The following is an 18,641-nucleotide window of genomic DNA, read 5'->3' on the forward strand; positions in this document are numbered from 1 at the left end:
TATAGTTCATCATCGAAGAGTATCAGGGCAGGAACTCAAGCAGGGACCTAGAGGCCAGAGCTGATGCAGAGACCATAGAGGGATGCATCTTGTGGGCTTGCTCCTCATGGTTTGTTCATCCTGCTTTCTTAGAGCATGCAGGACCACCAGCTCAGGGATGCCACCACTCACAATGGGCTGGGCCCTCCATATCAATCATTAATTAAGAAAATACCCCAAAGGCTTGCCTGTAGCCTGATCTTATAGAGGCATTTTTTTTTTTCCAATTTGAGGCTCTCTCCTCAAATGACTCTAGCTTATGTCAAGTTGACATAAAACTAGTCAACACACTTTCTTTAGCTTGAGAGCACTGAGCATTTTCATAGATGATTTATAAAGGTCATCTGATACTAGGTATGTCCTCTTCAGAACCAGAACCAACGAAGGTCCCACTGCTCCCAATTCAGTTGTGGCATTCTGCAACCAGAGTCTTCAACAGCAGCTCATAGTTTACACAGTAAGCATTCCCATTCAGTGCAGCGAAGAGAGAATATACTCTAGCCAGCCAGCTGGACCTGTGCTACTGTGCAGCCTCTGAAGAATTTGTAGTCTTTTTATGCTCTTCTGTGACATCAAAATCACCACTGACAAGTGCTTAACAAAGAGTTTTGTTCCTCTAGGGCCTTTACCATTCTTATTATCTCTTAGAGACAAGGTTCTCAATACTCAGCTCAGTCAGCACATAGTCGTCATACTTTCGACGTATTATAGGCTATTTGGCAGCTTCTTGTGGAAGCCTAACATGAATAAAGAACAATTTGACTTCTATGAAAAGAGCCCTGGTGGCATCTGGTCCTCGAACGGTCTTGTAGTGCCTTCCTCTCAGACAGCACGTGGGCTTCTCTGAGTGACCTTGCATCACTTCCCTTTGCAGCCCCACTTAGGAAGGTGGCACTCGCAATGTTTTCATCTCTGGTTCTCTCTTCTCAGTCTCTTGGCACTTGATGCTTGGGGCTTTAGAACTCAATCTGAAGAGTCTATTGATGCAGAAACGCCAGGTGAATGCATGTGTGCCATGCTCTTAATAGCCAAGAGCCTTCTTTTTAAAACTTTGACAGTGTCATACACATACACATACACACACACTCACACACTCACACACACATGTACACACACACACTACCCCCACTCTGCCCATATAATATCTACCAGCACACCCCTTCCTCACCTTCATATTTTCTGTCTGTCTGTCTGTCTCTGTCTCTCTCTCTCTATCTATGTATCTATGTATCTATGTATCTATGTATCTATGTATCTATGTATGTATGTATGTATGTATCTATCTATCTATCTATCTATCTATCTATCTATCTATCTATCTATCTATCTATCTATCTATCTATCTACCTTTTTTCTTTCTATCTATCTATATCTATCTATCTATCTATCTATCTATCTATCTATCTATCTATCTATCTATGTATATCCAGTTGGTGAGGCCTGTTGGAATGCTGGCTAATCTTGTCGTCTTGATTATGTGTAGGTAACCACAGCTACGGTGAGCTCACTAGTGCGGTGGCCACGTCAGTCTGAAGACATTTCACAGCTCTCTTCCCCACCGGTGGACCAACCATCCAGTTCTTACAGGAAGGGGTTGATAAAAAAACAACAACAACAACAAAAAAAAAAAAAACCAGGTCTTCTTTGGGTGTAACACTCAGGAGTTCCTTATTCTCAGCACTTTGACCAGTTATAAGTCTCTGCGCTAAGTTGCTCATTGCAGAAAAAGATGTAGTCTAAGAGCAACGAGGTTCTCTGTCTTCTCAGAGACACCCCCTTATCTCCTGGTCTGCCATGGCCCTGCTCATTGATTGGTGGAAACGAAGGCTCCAGAGAAAGACAATAAATGACTCTGGAGGGTACATGCAGGAGCAGACTAAGTGATGACAGAGGACAGAGGTTCAAAGGACAGGGGAGGGTGCACAGTACCCATCAACCTTCTGCTTTTTCTCATCCTATTACTTCAGAAGAACTGATTGTCCAGTCTGGAATTTTGTATATTTATCTATTGTCATCTATGACCACTTTACACCCCCTTCCCAATGCAATCGTCATGCCAGGGTCATGAGATGCCCCAGCATTTCAGGGAAAGGCCAGTGTCCTGCCGACAACTAGGACAGCTGGCTGCAGAAGGCTAAATGTTAAGAGTCACTATAATTTAAATAATTATATCATTTCAAATAATATCGATTCTTTACCTTGGAAGAGCATCTGAAATTAACTCGGCAAATGGAACCATTTTTCCAGATGAGGTTGTTGAGACTCTAGAAGAAGATAGAGTGAAGTGGAGGGAACCTTACTAGACAAGCTCATGGAGAGCTCAGGTATCAGCTCTCTGCTTATTTTGATTTATTGGAAATTTTGGGGAACACAAATTATTTTAGCAAAAGGAATTGAAATATTAATGTGAACAAGGAAGTAAGACATCTAGTTATAGCTTATGTTAGGGAAACTACCATGGATCAGGGGAATTCTTGGGAGAATGAGTTCAGAGAGCTGCAGTGTGCTTAGGTGAAATACGTCCATGGGAAGCTACTGCTCGGGACCAAGCTCCCTCTGAAGACATCTACAGGCCGAGCCGACCAGGATGGCATCATTTCTGCTAGGTGCCATGAACCAAAATGCACTTTAAAATGGGACAGTTTCGGGGGGAGGGTAAGAGTGAAGAACCAAACCCAGAGTTCACAGGAACCAATTGGAAGGGGTCCAGCTTGCCTGACCCGGCTCGGCTGGTCAGAGAAGTCTCTTCTCTGTTGTCCTTTAAGGGAAATTACTTTAAACAGCCAGGCTACTTTTTGTTCTTAGTTATGATTTTTTTCTTCAGTCCTTTTCTGCCCTGAAGCTAACTCCCTCTTTCCAATTCAGTGTTATAGAGTGAGATGCTGTTCGGTTCTGGATTCCCTAATAAATACCAGTTAGAATTCTCAGCTAAATCTGCTATGATGTGTGTCTTTTGAAACTTACAAGACCTTCTCATTTTGAATGTGGAAATGAAAAAGAAAGGGTTTCTTTCCTTTCTTTTCACCCTCCTTTATTCCATTTCTCACCTCCTTCTCTTGCCTGCCCCTCTTCCCATCTCTTGCCCATCTTCTCTCCTCCCCCAGGCCCCTTACTCAGAGTCTAAGCCATTTGAACAAGGATGCATGGGACACGTGAGCACGCTGTGACACGTAGCTCTTTCCAGTAGTTCCATCCCTAACCATCAGGATCATGGTATCTGGGGAATTTACCTGCCTCAGGTGTGGTTGGGTGTTCCAGACTGAGTGTGTGTGTGTGGGGGGGGGCGGTGGAGGGGCGGAACATGTTTGGTCCTACGTTAATGCTCCTTCAGACTCCTGGATCAAAATGTTGGCCCAGTTATCACTTTCTATTAGCAAGATGCTGAAATGTAATATTAAAACAATCTGAATTCTGAACCCACATAAAGAGGGTTAGAAGTGTGATTATTGTCGATGGGATACATCTTTATTGCATACAAAGGCTCCCAAGAAAGATCTGGACATCAGCTCTGCCATTGCAGTAAGGGGAGAGCCTGCTTCCTGTTTTCTGGTTACTTCTGAGCAATGATTGGAAGTAGAGAGTGGGTGGCCATATCTGCCTGCAGGCCCACCACAAAACTGTCTCCCAGTGGATGCTTCCACTATCACCTGCCCAGTGAAGCAGGGAGGGGTCTAAGGAGGCCCCGCCTGACAGTTGATCTTCCAGACTGTTCAACTCTCTGTGGGGTGCCAACCTGATTACATTCTTCTCGTGCTTCCTTGCATGTGTGCACATGTACCCACTTGTGCAGCGGCCAGGGACAATCTGTGGGAGCTGGTTGTCTTCTTCTACTCTGCGGTCTGCAGGGATGGACCTCAAGTCGTCAGGCTATCTTAGGGGCTCTAGTGCCAGAATACTTGAGGCCCAGGAGCGACCATGCTATTGATCTGTTAGTCAGTTTGATAATGCACAGTGCCTAGACAATGACTCCATTTCATGATGCAAAATCTGCATCTTTTCTTCTAACTGGACAAAGCTTTAAAAACTAAAAAAGTAGGAAGAAAAGTCTCATCCCCCCCCTTCCATCTTTAGAAAAGATCCCTATCCTCTTTTCACAGCCAGCTCTAGAAGTAACTTCCCAGAATGAAGAACTTTCCTTTGGTTGGGCTAGAAGTTTTACTTTTTGTTTCTGTTTTAGAATATCTTATAATTAAAGACAAAATTACAGTCTTTTAGTTATAATTTTATTTTGTTATAATAACGGTCTTGCTTTGCATCCTCGGGCCCTCAGTTCTCCTGCTTCCTTCTCTTTAAAACTTTTAAAAATTATTTTATGGGTATGGGTATTTTTCCTGTGTGCATGTCGGTCATCTATAACCACTGAGCCATCTCCGCAGTCCCTGCTTCCATTTCCTGAGGGCTGGGATTACAGGCCTGTGACACTGTGCCTTGATGATACATACATATACATGCATACACTAATTGGGGTGGCTCACAGTTTCAGAGGTTCAGTCCATTATCATCACAATGGGGAGCATGGCAGTGTGCAGGCAGATGTGCAGTTGGAGCTGAGAGGCTCCATCTTGTGGGCAACAGGGAGTCAACTAACTGAAACAATGAGGGAAACTTGAGAAAAAGAGATCCCAAAGCCCGCCCCCACAGTGACATACTTCCTCCAACAAGGCCACACCTCCTAAGAGTGCCACTTCCTTTGGGGGCCGTTTTCTTTCAAACCACTACAGGCATGGGGGTGGGGTAATATTTAATGGAGTCATTGCGTCAGCGAGCTGCCTCAACTTCGTAGCTTTGTTTGTACAACGTCTCAGACCACCTGCTGTTCTGACTCCGGCCACCACCTCCATCCAGCCCCTGTCTTCAAGGGCTGTGTGTTGTGCTGCTCTGACCCATCAGCCCCGACTGCTCCCACTGTCTTTTGTTAAGTCTGTCCTCACTGTCCTAGCACTGGCATTGGTGCCTGGCTCCGGGTCTCATGTGAGATGCGCTGGCTGCCTTCACCCCATGTTCTGTCCATCTCCAACTTCCTGCCGCTTCCTCCTCAGAACCCTGCTGGTTTTTCACAAGCTCTGATCAAAATTTGCGATATTTGTTAAATATTTTTGTTTGTTTTGTATCTTGCCAACCATCAAACTTATTTGTGCATAAATGCAGAGATTTTTTTAAAAAAAATATTTTATGAGAAAAAAAAATTCCTGAAAAGGAGCTCTGTGCACAGAGGCGAATGGGCCCACTAAAACATTAATGACTGTGGGGAGGTTGGAATGCTGTTATTTCAGAGCCCGCTTGCTGTTTATCTTGAGTGGTATTCAGCCTACCAAACAGCCATTCCTTGGCCACCTAGAGCCAGACCTAACATCCTGATAAGCAGATTAAAAACCTCACAATGTATTATCTTAAAACCAGATTCTCCAAGAATTAAAGGGCTAAGAATACTATCAGGTAAGGTCTGCGGCTCATCTGCCTGGCTTTTCTCATGCCCTCCCCAGTGCGTTTTCACATTGCTTTGATTTATGACTTTCTTTGTTCTCCTATTATAGAACTGCTTTCGGTTTGGAAGACACAGAAGTGGGGTGACCTAAATCTGTGCTTTTCCAGGCCATGGTCACCCAAACTTGGTTGCAGGATAAGCTATTTTTCATTCCCTTTCTGTTGAGAGCTGTGGCGTTTTGTGTGTGTGTGTTGACAATTTCAATTTTTGTCTCATTGGTTTTTTTTTTCTTATCAAATTCAACAGCTGGCATACAGTAGGCTAAAATTTTTTCAAATATTCTAAGATAAGAGGATTTCACAATGAACACCGGGTGTGTGTCACCTTGTCTGTTATCATTTTTTTCATCGGGCTATTTATTTGTCTCTCAACTCCTTTTATCTGTGCATCGATGCCTGGTTAACTTTTAATGAATCTGTCGTGTGAATGGAGGTTATTTAGGTCCATAATCGGAAACTGTTCATGTGGGGGTGCCTGATACACAGGCTGAGCTTCCTTGTGCGGAGTTTGGGGAGCTGACTAATGCTCTCTGTGGTGGGCACCTGTTAATCCCTGTACCAACCACCTGGCATTCAGAAACAAGGAGACTGTCCTCTAGGAGCTCACTAGTTACAGGACCCAGAGGAGTTAGCAACAGAAAAGGAAAAAGTAGAGAATGTGCTAGCCATTTATTTGTTGATTTTTTACATGTAATGTAGACTAATCAATGATGTTATGTTGCAACTGTCTGGTTTCTTGGCATTTTGTGTGTTGCGGGTTTGTGTTGTTGTTATACAAGTAGGTAAAACAGGTTTGGGTATTTATTTATTTATTTATTTATTTATTTATTTATTTATTTATTTATTTATTTATTTATTTATTGCCTTGGCCAATACTGAGGAAAGAACATTTTATGAGTCCTAGTTTCATGAGTGACAAATACTAGTCCTCTGGAACCTTAGACCCTTTGGGTTTTCTTGTTTTAGGTTGTAAGCATACCATTGCAATATCTATAGAGTGGAAGAAAAGGGAGAGCACACTGTTCCCAGTCCAGGCTGACTGTGGTCAGAGTTAAAAACCAGCTCTGCCAAGTCTGGAGCACCAGCAGCAGCAGCAGCAGGCAGCAGGCAGGTGCGGCTTTCTCCCCCACCACACACCCCTAGCTTTGAATCAAACAAAAAACCAGAAACCTGTATGAGTATACTTTGTGGACCCTGTATTGACTATCTTTGATTGTTCAGAGACAATGGTTGCCTTGGATGTGCCACCCCAGGACGGTGTTTTGTAATAATCCTTTATTAACTTCTCCTCTGTCTATTGGCATCTATTTTAACTCTTATTTTTAGAAGGTAGATTTGAAGGTCAAAGCGGTATCTTTGTGACTGAATTCTAAAAGTGCTTAGCAGGAAGCCACCTACAGAAGGGTGCTGAATCACTGTGAACTGGGAATGCATTCAAGTCCATCCATCCTTAACTGTTAACTAAAAGTGAAAGCAATCTTTCCAAGATGGCAAGGGAGCTGGGTGAACTTGGCCTCCCAACCACAGCAGCAAAGGTGACAGCTGGGACTCCAAACTCTTCACGCTGTCGCTTTTCTCACATGGTGGACTTTGCTTTCTTATGTGTCAGCGATGCTCATCACTCACGTCATTCTCCCATGGATGTCTGTGTGGTCCTCACCCTGCGACGCTGCTGGTCATTAACTGACTTTGAACAAGTAATTTGAGTTTCCTAAGCTCCAGGCTCCTTTCCTGTGACCAGAAGACCTGGGTACTGATTCAGCATGTAACTGAAGTCATGTAAGGTTATATGCCATAAAAGGCATATCAGGCGTGGAGAAGTTCCTTAGTATGAAGATTGATCTTCAGTTGTCAACTTAATTTGATTTAGAATCACAATGGAAACATATCTGGGTTTGTCTATGAGGATGCTTCTAGAAAGGTTTAACGGAGTTGAAAGGCCCACCTTGATTCCTTGGGCTAAGGTCTTGGATTGAATAAAAAGTAGAAAACAGACTGAGCACCAGCACTCAGGCTCAGCACCAGCACTCATCGCTCTCTGCTTCTTGGCTGTGGCTGCAGTTTGAGCAGCTGCCTCATGTTCCGCCGTGGCCGTGCCTTCTCCACCACCAAGTGCTGCACCTCCAACAGTGAGCCCGGCGGGCGAGACCCTTCCTTCCCGCAGCTGCTCCTTCAAGTGTTCAATCACAGCAATAAGAAAAGGAACCAGCAACTCGGCAATGTTAGCTTTATTCTACCATTCGAGATCAGTTTCATGTCAGATTAGCAGAGGTCATCTGAGGAGTGCAATATAAGTGTATCGTGAAGAAAGGGAAGGCAAGTCCAAACTGGGCATTTTTTTTTCAATCAAAGTAAACTTAACTTTATTTTGCAAAAATCAACAAGCATATATTCATATCTGGTCTCTCTTCAAAATGTATTCTTTGTTTTATTTTTAAACAGTTGTGCAAGTTGATTTTGCATGCCAAATATCTTGCTTTTTAGTTCTCCTTGGAATATTTCCCTCCTAAAACAAAGGTGCCAGTGTTGTCCAAAACCTATTTGTTTTTTTCCTTCCAGAATTACTAACGGTAATATTTATGGGGGAGAAAGAAAAGCTGCAAGGCTCAGTCTTCAGCTTTCATGTTTAACTCAGCACTATAATTAAAATCTTACATTTGCTTTGAAGATAAACATTTCGAGAGAAATTTAATAAATCTTGTTTCTGCTGCGTGAAGGAGCCACTATATCAAAGCGTTTAACTGGAGCTGTCGACTTCCTGCTGGTAGACTATTACTTCCAGCCTATTTATTAGCTTCTTCCTGTAGCCCAGGACATGCTGTTTTTCTTCCACCTAGTGAAGGGACAGGAAAACAACCGTTTCTCTTCTCTTGCCTTCAGCGTCATTCAAGGCAGGGCATGGTCAAAAGTCACAAGATTGGAATTTGCCTTGATTATATTTATTTTTGAAACTTATATTGTTCTCTAGTACAATATTTACTTGTTTATTTAAGACCATAATTCATTTATAGCTAGGATAAAACAGACTTCAGAGGCATTTGAAACAATGCCTGAACCATATCTAGAAGAATAATAATTGTCTCTGACCTATTCTTTTGCATTTGAAGTAAAAGAATTTTAGGTAAAACAAAGAGAATGAAAATTTTAAAAAGAAGAAAAGAATTTTTGGTATTAGCTATTCACCAGAAAAAAATACTCTAAAGTTTTGTTTATTTTATTCACATCTTTTAATAGATTGTAAACAAGAACAGGGTACTTTTGACAGTAGCCTATGAAGAATACTTTTTGTAACATATCCTTTAATATAGAATAATATGAAGAGAGTATTTTAAATATGACTGTCGGGTTTCTTATAAGCCTATTTTCCAGAAGAGTTTTATTTGAAAGCATCCTGATTTCAAAAGAAATCTAAAGCCATGGAATTGAGTTTTGAGCGAATGTGGGATACAGGGTAAAGTCCTGGCATTTCCTATCGTTAGAGACACACAATGCTGCCTGGACAAAAGCGACTGGAAGGGCACCTAGCTCAGACTCCAGGCAGGATGCCAGTGCATAGAAAGAGTGCTGGTCAGGTCAGAGGCGAAAGACGACGCGGTCCCCAAGTCAACAAGTCGTAAGCAACATCAACACATCATGCCATTCCACAGGATTCCGATGAGGTCAGTTAGACACTGAACTGTGATAGCCACATATTTTGGAGAAAAATTCCCAAGCCAGGCGGATGTGGATGGGGATGAAGACATAGGCAGTGTACACTACCATAGCAACAATGGTCAGTAAGATGGTATTGAACATAGACTGTTCCCAGGGCTCCAGGACGGCACAGCAGCTGATGATTTGGTATTGATAGTAGAGCCAAGCAAAATACTCCTTCACACTCTTGAAATCCATGGTCCTTCTTCAAGCTGTGGACAGTCTTCCTGTTAAGGGAAATAACATGACCAAAGAAAAATAAAATAAGAAACAGAGCACACAATCTTCTGGGAATACACAGCAAATGCATACTGTTAATATTCCCATAACCTGAAATTTTGGTTATTTTCAGGCAAAGGGTGTCCATGTCACTAGTCCTAATATAAACCTTGGGTGTTGTCCTGTAGTAGGTTTCCTGGGGCTTTAAAAGTATTTTATATACAGATCCTCTTCAGCTTATAATGGAGATACATCCCCAAAAGCACAGTATAAGTTCAAATATTCTAAAGAAAACAAAAACAAAAACAAACCACACTTAGCCTATGGAACATCAGGGCTTAGCCATGCAGTACATGGTATAGAGTACCATTTATTTGCCTTTGTGATCTCAAGGCTGATTGGAAGCTGTGGCTCATTGCTGTTGCCCAGCATCACCAGATTAGTGATTACCATGATATAGTAAATGCCAGGAAAGGATCAAAATTCAAAATAGGAAGTATGGTGTTTTCTACTGGTCATGTTCCACAATTAACACTGAAATACCACATTGGGACTTCAGTCAGTTGGAGACTGTAGATACATTACTGAATGTTTTAATGGTAGGGTAGAGAGCCTCAGAAGCCCTCAAATGGACTGATCTAGATATCTCTGTATCTTCATTCCCTACCAATCCTGTTCTACACAGTTTTGATGTAATATATCCAGACTTTGATCACAAATATATGTTGAGTCTCATGAGACCTTCAAGTGAATCACTAGGGATATGGGTAGTTTGGGGGAACCTCCAAAACAAATGAGAGGCCCAGATCAGCCTCTTAGCCTTTCCATTCTTTCCACTATGTAAGGAAATGGTCTTCAAGGCATGTGCCATTTTGGATGTGGAGATAGACTCTCAAAAGCTACCAATCTGATAGCACTTTCATCTTGGATTTCTCAACAACAGAACTGCAAAAAAAATTATTATTTATGTTAGCTAGTCTTCAGTACTCTGTTATAACAGTCCAATGAACCAAGGAATACTCCTGCCAAAATCCAATCTATTCATGATAAAAGTCCTGGCGAGACAAGGGATACATGGGATATATCTCAACATAATAAAGGCAATCTACAGGTAGCCTGTAGTCAACATCCCCCTAAATATTCTATTTCCAAAGTATTCCCACTAAAAACAAGAACAAAACAGAATGTCCATTCTTTCCCTTCCTGTTCAACATAGTACTTGAACTCTTAACTAGAGCAGTAAGACAAGTGAAGGAGAATAAGAAGATATAGATGGGAAAGAAAGAGGTCAAAGTAGCTGCTGTGGGATGGTCTGTATGTCAATTTACTCTGATTGGTCAATAAATAAAATACTGATTGGTCAGTGGCTAGGCAGGAAGTATAGGCAGGACTAACAGAGAGGAGAAAAGAAAGAACAGGAAGGCAGAAGGAGTCACTGCCAGCCGCCACCATGACAAGCAGCTTGGGAAGGTGCCGGTAAGCCATGAGCCACGTGGCAAGGTATAGATTTATGGAAATGGATTAATTTAAGCTATAAGAACAGTTAGCAAGAAGCCTGCCATGGCCATACAGTTGTAAGCAATATAAATCTCTGTGTTTACTTGGTTGGGTCTGAGTGGCTGTGGGACTGGCAGTAGATAGAGATTTGTCCTGACTGTGGGCAAGGCAGGAAAACTCTAGCTACAAGTAGCTTTGTTTGCAGATGATATGATTGTATGCATAAAAGACCCTAATGCCACCAGAAAATGGCTACTGCTGATAAACATACTCAGCAAAATAGCAGGAGAGAAAATGAACTCAAAGATCAGCAGCCTCCACACAAATGACAAATACACCAAGAACTCAGGAAAACAGTATGAGTCACAGTAACCTCAACGATGACAACCTACAATTCACACTGTGTGTGTGTGAGAGAGAGAATAAATTTCACACTTATGTGAAAAACTTGTGCAATGAGAATCTTGAGACACTGAAAAAAGAAACTGAAGAAGATTTCCCATGCTCATAGTTTGGCAGGGCTAACGCTGTGAAATGTTATCTGCCTTCCTACCAAAAGCAATTTACAGATTCAATATTTTCCATATCAAAACTCTAGCACAGTTCTCCGCAGAAATTGAAAACAGTAATCATAAATTTCGTACAGAAATACAAAAGACCTGGGATATACAAAACAATCTTCCACAGTAACAATGAAATTGCACCAACACCCTGGATTTCAAATTATACTACAGAGCTACAGTAATAAAAACAGCATGGTACTGACATTAAAAGCATGAAAATAAAGTAAAAATGTAATTCTTCAAGAACTCATAAGCTATGAAAGAGAAAAAGAATCTCAATTCCATTCAGGAGAGGAGCCTACATAATCAACTCACCTTGTTTTAAAGGCAGCCTATGCTATTTCTGTGGAGCTAGCTGGCTTGTGAGCTTCCAGGAGTCTCCTATCTGCATCCCCCATATTGCCATAGAAGTGTTGAGATTTCAGACGCCATAATCCCATCTGACTCTACAGGTGGATTCCAGGGACCAAGCTGAGGTCTTCAGGCTTGTAGTGCAATCCCTTTTATCCACTCACCCGTCCCTAACTGAACCTTTAGTACTGCTACACTGGAGATTAGGTTGACATGGAGTTTAGAAGGGATGGAAGCTGGCAAACCACAGCACAGTGACAATTTCAATGGGCAAGATTATCCCAGAAACCAAGATTTCCCAAGAATGGAAACAATGAAAGTGATGAGGACCAGTACTTGAGGTCTGGCCGTCCTGCTAAACAACTTAACTTTAAAACATCTTATTCATAACTATCTACAGCTGCTTCCCTGTAATTACTTAGAGTGTGAGATAGGGCCAGGTAACTGGTGGAGGAGCCTGGGGTCTATTTATTAGGTATCTAGTACCAGGTGGCACTGGACGAAGGTGACATCTTTATGGCTAAGACGGACACATTTGTTCTCCTTAAGGACTGTAGACTAGTTGGAAAGACAGATCTTAAACAGTTAGTAGAAATGAATACATGATGATCAACTATGTTACATGCCTATGTTATGTTCCCATTCTCAGCACCCATATCAAGCAACTCACAACTACCTATAACTCTAACTTCAGGGCATTGGACACCTTCTTCTGGCCTCCACAGGTACCCTCATGCACAAACATGAAAATAGGTAAATCTATAAAAGCATTTTTCATGGGTCCAAACTGGCGATTTAGAGGGCTGAGAAATGAGATGTTACATGCCCTGTATTCCTAAGGGAAAGTTGAGTGTTCAAGGAGCTTTTGTAAACCTTATCCAGTCTGAACACAGTCTAAGGAAAAGATAAAATAAGAGGGATGATTAAAGCCCAAATAGATTGAAAGGGAAATGGAGAAGGAGAATGGGGAGGTACGGGAGAGGACAAGTGGAAAGGCGAGAGGTGGGAGGGAGCTTGGGAGGAGGTCAAGGGTCCAGCAAAGCGAATGGTGTAAAACCAAAGCAGCTAGAGCTATGCCTTATGCCAGCAGGAGGCCAGGAGTGGGAGAATAGAGTTGAATAGGCTAATGCATTCAGTCTTTCTCTCAGTCTTTTCTTTCTTTCTTTCTTTTTTTTTTTAGATGAGGTTTCTCTATGCAGCCTCTGCCTCTCAAGTGCTGGGATTAAAGACATGCACTACCATCACCTGGCACTAATTATTTTTCTTTAACCTATGATTCCGAGGGTCCGAGAGGTTATTGACTGGAGGGAGGTTGTAGTGTTAGGGAGGAGGGACTAAACTCATAGGGCACAGTACCAGGGTGAAATGGATTTGCACACCACTCATTTGGGGAGCTCTATTCTTCTGCTCTTCCCATGGGTATTGCTTGTTCAGAATCAACCATGTATTGAAGATTTATAAAAATTTGCAATATTCTTTTCAGTTTTATTAATGAGATAATATTGCATTGAAGAATATCATTGACTTTTCTTCTCACTATTGTGTTTATTTTTAATGCACTAATTAATCTCTTGGCTGATGTTTTCTACTTTAAAATTAACTTCTTGCTTGGGCAGCCCTAGCAGACAAGTATGGCAGTCTTTTGAGAAACCCAGAGGCACCCAGCTAAGCTGTGGAAACTGTGGAAGAATAGGTATCCATTATTCAAAGCTGCTGAAAGTCACCCACTAGTCAAAGAAATAGCAGATAAAAAGCCTAGGAGCATATGTTACATCAAAGACAGGCATTTTGGCCACAAATGCCACAATGCTTTGGGAGTGGACGTTTTCAATACACTCGCATGCTAAGAACAAAAACGTTAAGATGTGTCGACTGCTTCCACATCTCACTTCTCAGCCCTCTAAATCGCCAGCTTGGACCCGTGAAAAATGCTTTTACAAATTTACTTATTTTTGTGTATGTGCATGAGGGTACCTGTGGAGGCCAGAAGAAGGTGTCCAACGCCCTGAAGTTAGAGTTATAGGTAGTTGTGAGTTGCTTGATACAGGAGCTGAGAATGGAACCCGGGTCCTCCTCAAGAGCAGCAAACGCTCTTAACCCCCCGTCGTCTCTCCAGCCCCGGGCAAATGTGTTTTTATTATCTCTTTTTCATCTCACAAGGTCTAACAGTTAGCTCACAGAAGGCATTGATTTTCCTATTTGATTCTTTTTTTCATTTATTGATGAGAAGAAAATTTTAAGATTGTTTGTTCCCCATTTCCTGTTATGAGAAGGTGAGAAGAGAGAGCTAGTTATTATTGGAAAGCCATCTGCTACAATCTATTGTAGAATATGCACTACTTTTAGGTTCTAGATTTACTTAGGTAATTTATTTCTCCTTTCTTGTGAGTCCATTTTGTATCTCCTATGAGACAATATGTACAATTAGGAAAAAAAAACACTATAGACAAAGTAATGAGTCATAGGGGTGGGAGAGTTCATTAATTCATTGAACAAATTCATTGTGAGTTCAATTATGTAGCTGCTGAATAGCAATGGCCTCAGAAGGACACTCCCTCCCAAAAGGCATTGCAGGCCTGAAGGAGAAGCTCTTTTGGATAATGTATCAGTCATGCAGTTCATGAGGGACTGGGAATGAACACTGGATGGAGGCTGGAGCCATGTGGAAAAAGTGCCAAGAAGGATTCTGGGACAGATGCTGAACTTTGGAAAAACCATGACAAAAATACAGTGAAATTAGTTATCTGTAGTCACCTAGAACTAGATGATAGCCTCCCCCTCCAGTGTGTGTGTGTGTGTGTGTGTGTGTGTGTGTGTGTGTGTGTGTGTGTGTGTGTATGTGTGTGTTGTGTGATGGCCAGAGGCTGGTGCTGGGTAGCTTTTTCAAGTTGCTCTCCATGTTATTTTTTGAGACAGGATCTCTCATCAAACCTGGAGCTCATTGATTTGGCTAGGGTGGCTGGCCAGTGAGCGCCAGGGATCTGCTTGCCTCTGCTTGCTCAGCATGGGGGTTGTAGGTGTGTGTTTCCATGCCTAGCTCCCACATGGAGACAAGGGATCTGAACTCCAGTCCTTGTGCTTTTGTGGCGTGTATTTGACTGACTATGCCATCTCCCAAGCCTCTCCGGTAAATGTCTTAAAATTCTTAAATGTTTACAATAAAATACAAAATTAATATAGTCACTTCTTTAAATTCTGAATGTCATATCCTAGAGATGATGAATAAAGGACTTGGAATGTTCACTTTATTCAAGCCTTCTATGAGTCTCCTTGTTTCTAGTTATATACTTTTAAAATGATGATTGCTCATGAGTGGGAAAAGGGAGAGTTCTTTGTTTTTACTTTTAAAAATGTTTCCCCTAAGCTTGACTTTTGAAATCCACTTATATCTATAGGCTGTGTATTGCCAAGTAGACCTGTATGGTCAGACTGTGGCCTGTCTTCTAGGGTACCCAGAGGCCACTCTACCGCTGTGCGATGCTGCCTGCCACAAACTGGATGTTAGGACAGTGTCAGGAGGTTAAGAGCTCTGCGAGGTGACTAGGTCATGAGGTCAGAGCCCAGGGAACGGTGCCCTTATAAGAGAGACCCCAGAGACTCAGCCTTGGACTCCCCAGCCTTGATACCTGAGAGGAAGGAAAACCCCAGTCCACAGTAGGATTACGGTAGCCTGAGCCAAGACATGCTCTCAAGCGGAGGGAAGGACAGAGCTTCTTTAAAACCCTGCCTGTCTATGATTATGCTTCTCAAGAGGCCTTGGTGAAACATAAGGCAGCCGAGGTTCCCTGTAAGAAGGGAGCTTGGGATGAAGGTCAGGATTGCTACCTGAAGGAATGGAAGCTCACAGGAAAAGCGTTCTCTGAGCCACTATTTTAAACACATGATAAAGTCTCCCTTGTGAGGACCACAGTAGTAGCATATGCTAACATACCTACTGTCCTGAAAGGACAAGGGGGCCCTGTGAGGTTACCTGGCCTCAGCACCACTCCATTTTCCTGACCCCATTCACCCCCTAACATAAGAAATTTCCCTGGCAGTCTGTAGTTCAGATTCTTGACTAGCAACTGTAGGTTTCAATGTACTTTTCTTACAAGTCTTGCTGGGAATTGGTAAAATCTAAGGTTCTCATTTGTAATGTGCCCCTTGGAATGGTTGAAAACCCCAACACGGTGCTTTGCCAGGTTAAGGAGGTTTATTTGGGAATCAGGGGGGAAACACTACATCCTAACCTGAATCCAGTGAATGAAAAGGGTCACCAGGACAATGGCTTAGATGTCTCCAGGAGGCTATTGCATAATTGAATGGAGAGTGAGTTGTCATTTTCTATTTCTCAATGCCATGGCTTTTCAGCCAACAGGTGAAGATTGCACACTAGATTTATGGGCAGTGGGAAAGGAATAAAAGTTTCTTCTCCCAGACTAAGGGAGAAGATCGACACTTGTGACCCACATCAGTCAAGGATGGGACTTCATTGTGGCTTAAGTAGATAACCAAGTGAGTAAGTGAATACGTGTGGCAATTATAAAAATGCATGTCCTAACGTGAGCCTGTGCGTTTGAGTCAGGAAGAGAATGCTGTGAGAAGAACAGCAAGGAGTGGCTGGGCTTGCTGAGGATCGGTATCGTTGTTTTTAATTCTACAGAATAGGAGTGGTAGGGAGTTAGGCAATGGCAACCCAAGATAATTCCCAGGTGATTTGGGATTGTGACGTTTGTGAAACGGAACAGCGACATGAACAGCAAAAGGCCCCTCTTAATAAGGAATTTCCTTTTCTAAAACTTAGCTGCTCTCTTGGTTAAGAGCCAATGTTTTGAACTCCATTTCCTCTTTGAACCTCAGAATCAAGGACTGAAAGGTCAAGTGGGCTCCAGTTGATTCTGACTAGCTCCTTCCTGACTCATTTTGGAAATCTATAGCAGTCGTTCAGCGTGTGTGTGTGTGTGTGTGTGTGTGTGTGTGTGTGTGTGTGTGCTCAAGTGTGTTTGAGTACACACATGCTTCATATTCAGAACCTGAGATCTGAGGAGAGATAAAAGCATCCTGCCTGTGGCAGAGAAAGATGCTGTATTTAAGGCAGCTGTACCTGTGTTCAGTAGCTTCCTTTAAAAGGGCCCAATGTGACTTGCTCAAACATAAGCCTTCTCCGAGTGATTCATTTACTAAATGAATTAGGAGTGCAATGATTTCCTTCCAAATGGCACGCCACAGAGAGGAGAGGTGGGGGAGAGAACGCATTCACAGTGGCTAAGATTGCTGGTCAACACCAACAGTAGCCAATGGTGACAATGGATGCCTGTTACACAATGTCGAGACAATGGGACTTTATCTCTGCAGTCATCTTCTCAATGACTCCAAAGTCAAACAATTAAACAAAACATTAGACGAACTCTACTACATGGGGTGCGCTACAAGAGACGCAACTTGTTTTCCTCAAGCCTCTTAAAATTGCCAAAAAACAAAACAAAACAAAAAAAAAAAGCAAGCAAAGTGTACAAAGTGGTCACAGCCAAGAGCTTACAGAGACGTGATGACCAACTGTGATGTGACAGCCCAGGTAGACTCCTGGGTTAGAAAAAAAAATAGTAGGTATAAGAATGAAGGAAATGTGAATAAAGTAAGGATTTTTCTCAATAGTATACCAATATTGTTTCATTAATTACAATGAATATGTCATACCTATGTAAGATTTTAGTAAGGTAAATAAGACAAAAGGTTCATGGGACCTCTGTACTGCCTTCTTGATTTCTATGCAAATCAAAAAACTTGTTACAAAAAATATAAAGTCCATTTAAAAATTTCTAAGGAAAAATAATGATCAGTGAATTGCTTGAAAAGCTAGCTGACTTTTTTAAAAAGTTGTGTATTTATTCCATGTGTATGAATGCTTTGCCTGCATGCCTGTCTATGTTCCATATGTGTGCTGTGCCCAAGGAAGTCAGAAGAGGCCATCAAATCCCCTGAGACTGGAGTTGCAGACAGTTGTGAGTTTCATGTCGGTGCTGGGAATTGAACCCAGGTCCTCTGGAAGAGCAGCAAGTGTTCTAGACCACTGAGTCATCTCTCCTGCCATCAGTTGCTATGGGTTCCTTTTTGAGACACTCTTGCTATGCCACCCAGGCTGTCCTCAAACTTATGATGCTCATGTCTGAGTTCCGGGTTACAGGTGAGTGATACCGTGCCTAGACAACTGGGTAACCTCTGGGTGACTTTGCTTATACTGTTCTTCCTTTCTGGAAAACTGTTCAAAGTAATTCTTGCATCATAGATGAAAACTATTACTCTAAAAAGTGAAGTAACTGAAAATAGGGATATAAAAACAATATTGTCCTATGAAGTGCTGGCATTACTAAGAACAATAGAGAAATTGAACAGTTTACATTGTGGTCCAGGGTAGTCAGAAACACATACAAAAAAATAAACCATCCCAAGATAAACTAGGGACCAACCTCTTGGCTCCATGAATGCTGAACAAGTGAGTCATACCTTCAGTTCCACTGAATAGGTTTCTTAATGAAACAAGAAAAACAAACAACAATAACAACAAACCTTACCTAACTCCTGTGCTAACTTAAGTTGTTTCTTTTAATTATTAATTTTTAAAATTTTACTTGCGACTAGGTCTCACGTAACACGGGCTGGCTTTAAACTAATTTATGTAGCCAAAGATGACCTTGAACTCTTGATCTCTTACCGCTGTTTCCCCAAGTGGGATTACAGGTGTGTACAATCACATTCAATTTATATTTTACTGAGAATAGATGCCAGGGCACTCTACCAACAGTGCCCCTCCACCTA

The 18,641-nt window shown here is 42.0% G+C and overlaps 1 protein-coding gene and 1 pseudogene across 1 annotated transcript in view; both read right to left on the reverse strand.

Moving 5' to 3' along the window:
• Nucleotides 1-321: 321 nt before the first annotated feature.
• Nucleotides 322-1,213, reverse strand: LOC121830547 (ribosome production factor 2 homolog; annotated as a pseudogene).
• Nucleotides 1,214-6,700: 5,487 nt separating this feature from the next.
• The window catches only part of Sptssb (serine palmitoyltransferase small subunit B), a 32,584-nt gene continuing 20,643 nt past the window's right edge, over nt 6,701-18,641 (reverse strand). Inside the window, exon 3 of the mRNA XM_015989930.3 lies at nt 6,701-9,443. Within this exon, the coding sequence (XP_015845416.1) occupies nt 9,184-9,414 (231 nt within the window). The 5' untranslated portion in view covers nt 9,415-9,443 and the 3' untranslated portion in view covers nt 6,701-9,183. The remainder of the gene's footprint in view (nt 9,444-18,641) is intronic.

Source organism: Peromyscus maniculatus, chromosome 6 (assembly GCF_049852395.1).
Source record: "Peromyscus maniculatus bairdii isolate BWxNUB_F1_BW_parent chromosome 6, HU_Pman_BW_mat_3.1, whole genome shotgun sequence".
NCBI classification, from domain to species: Eukaryota; Metazoa; Chordata; class Mammalia; order Rodentia; family Cricetidae; genus Peromyscus; species Peromyscus maniculatus.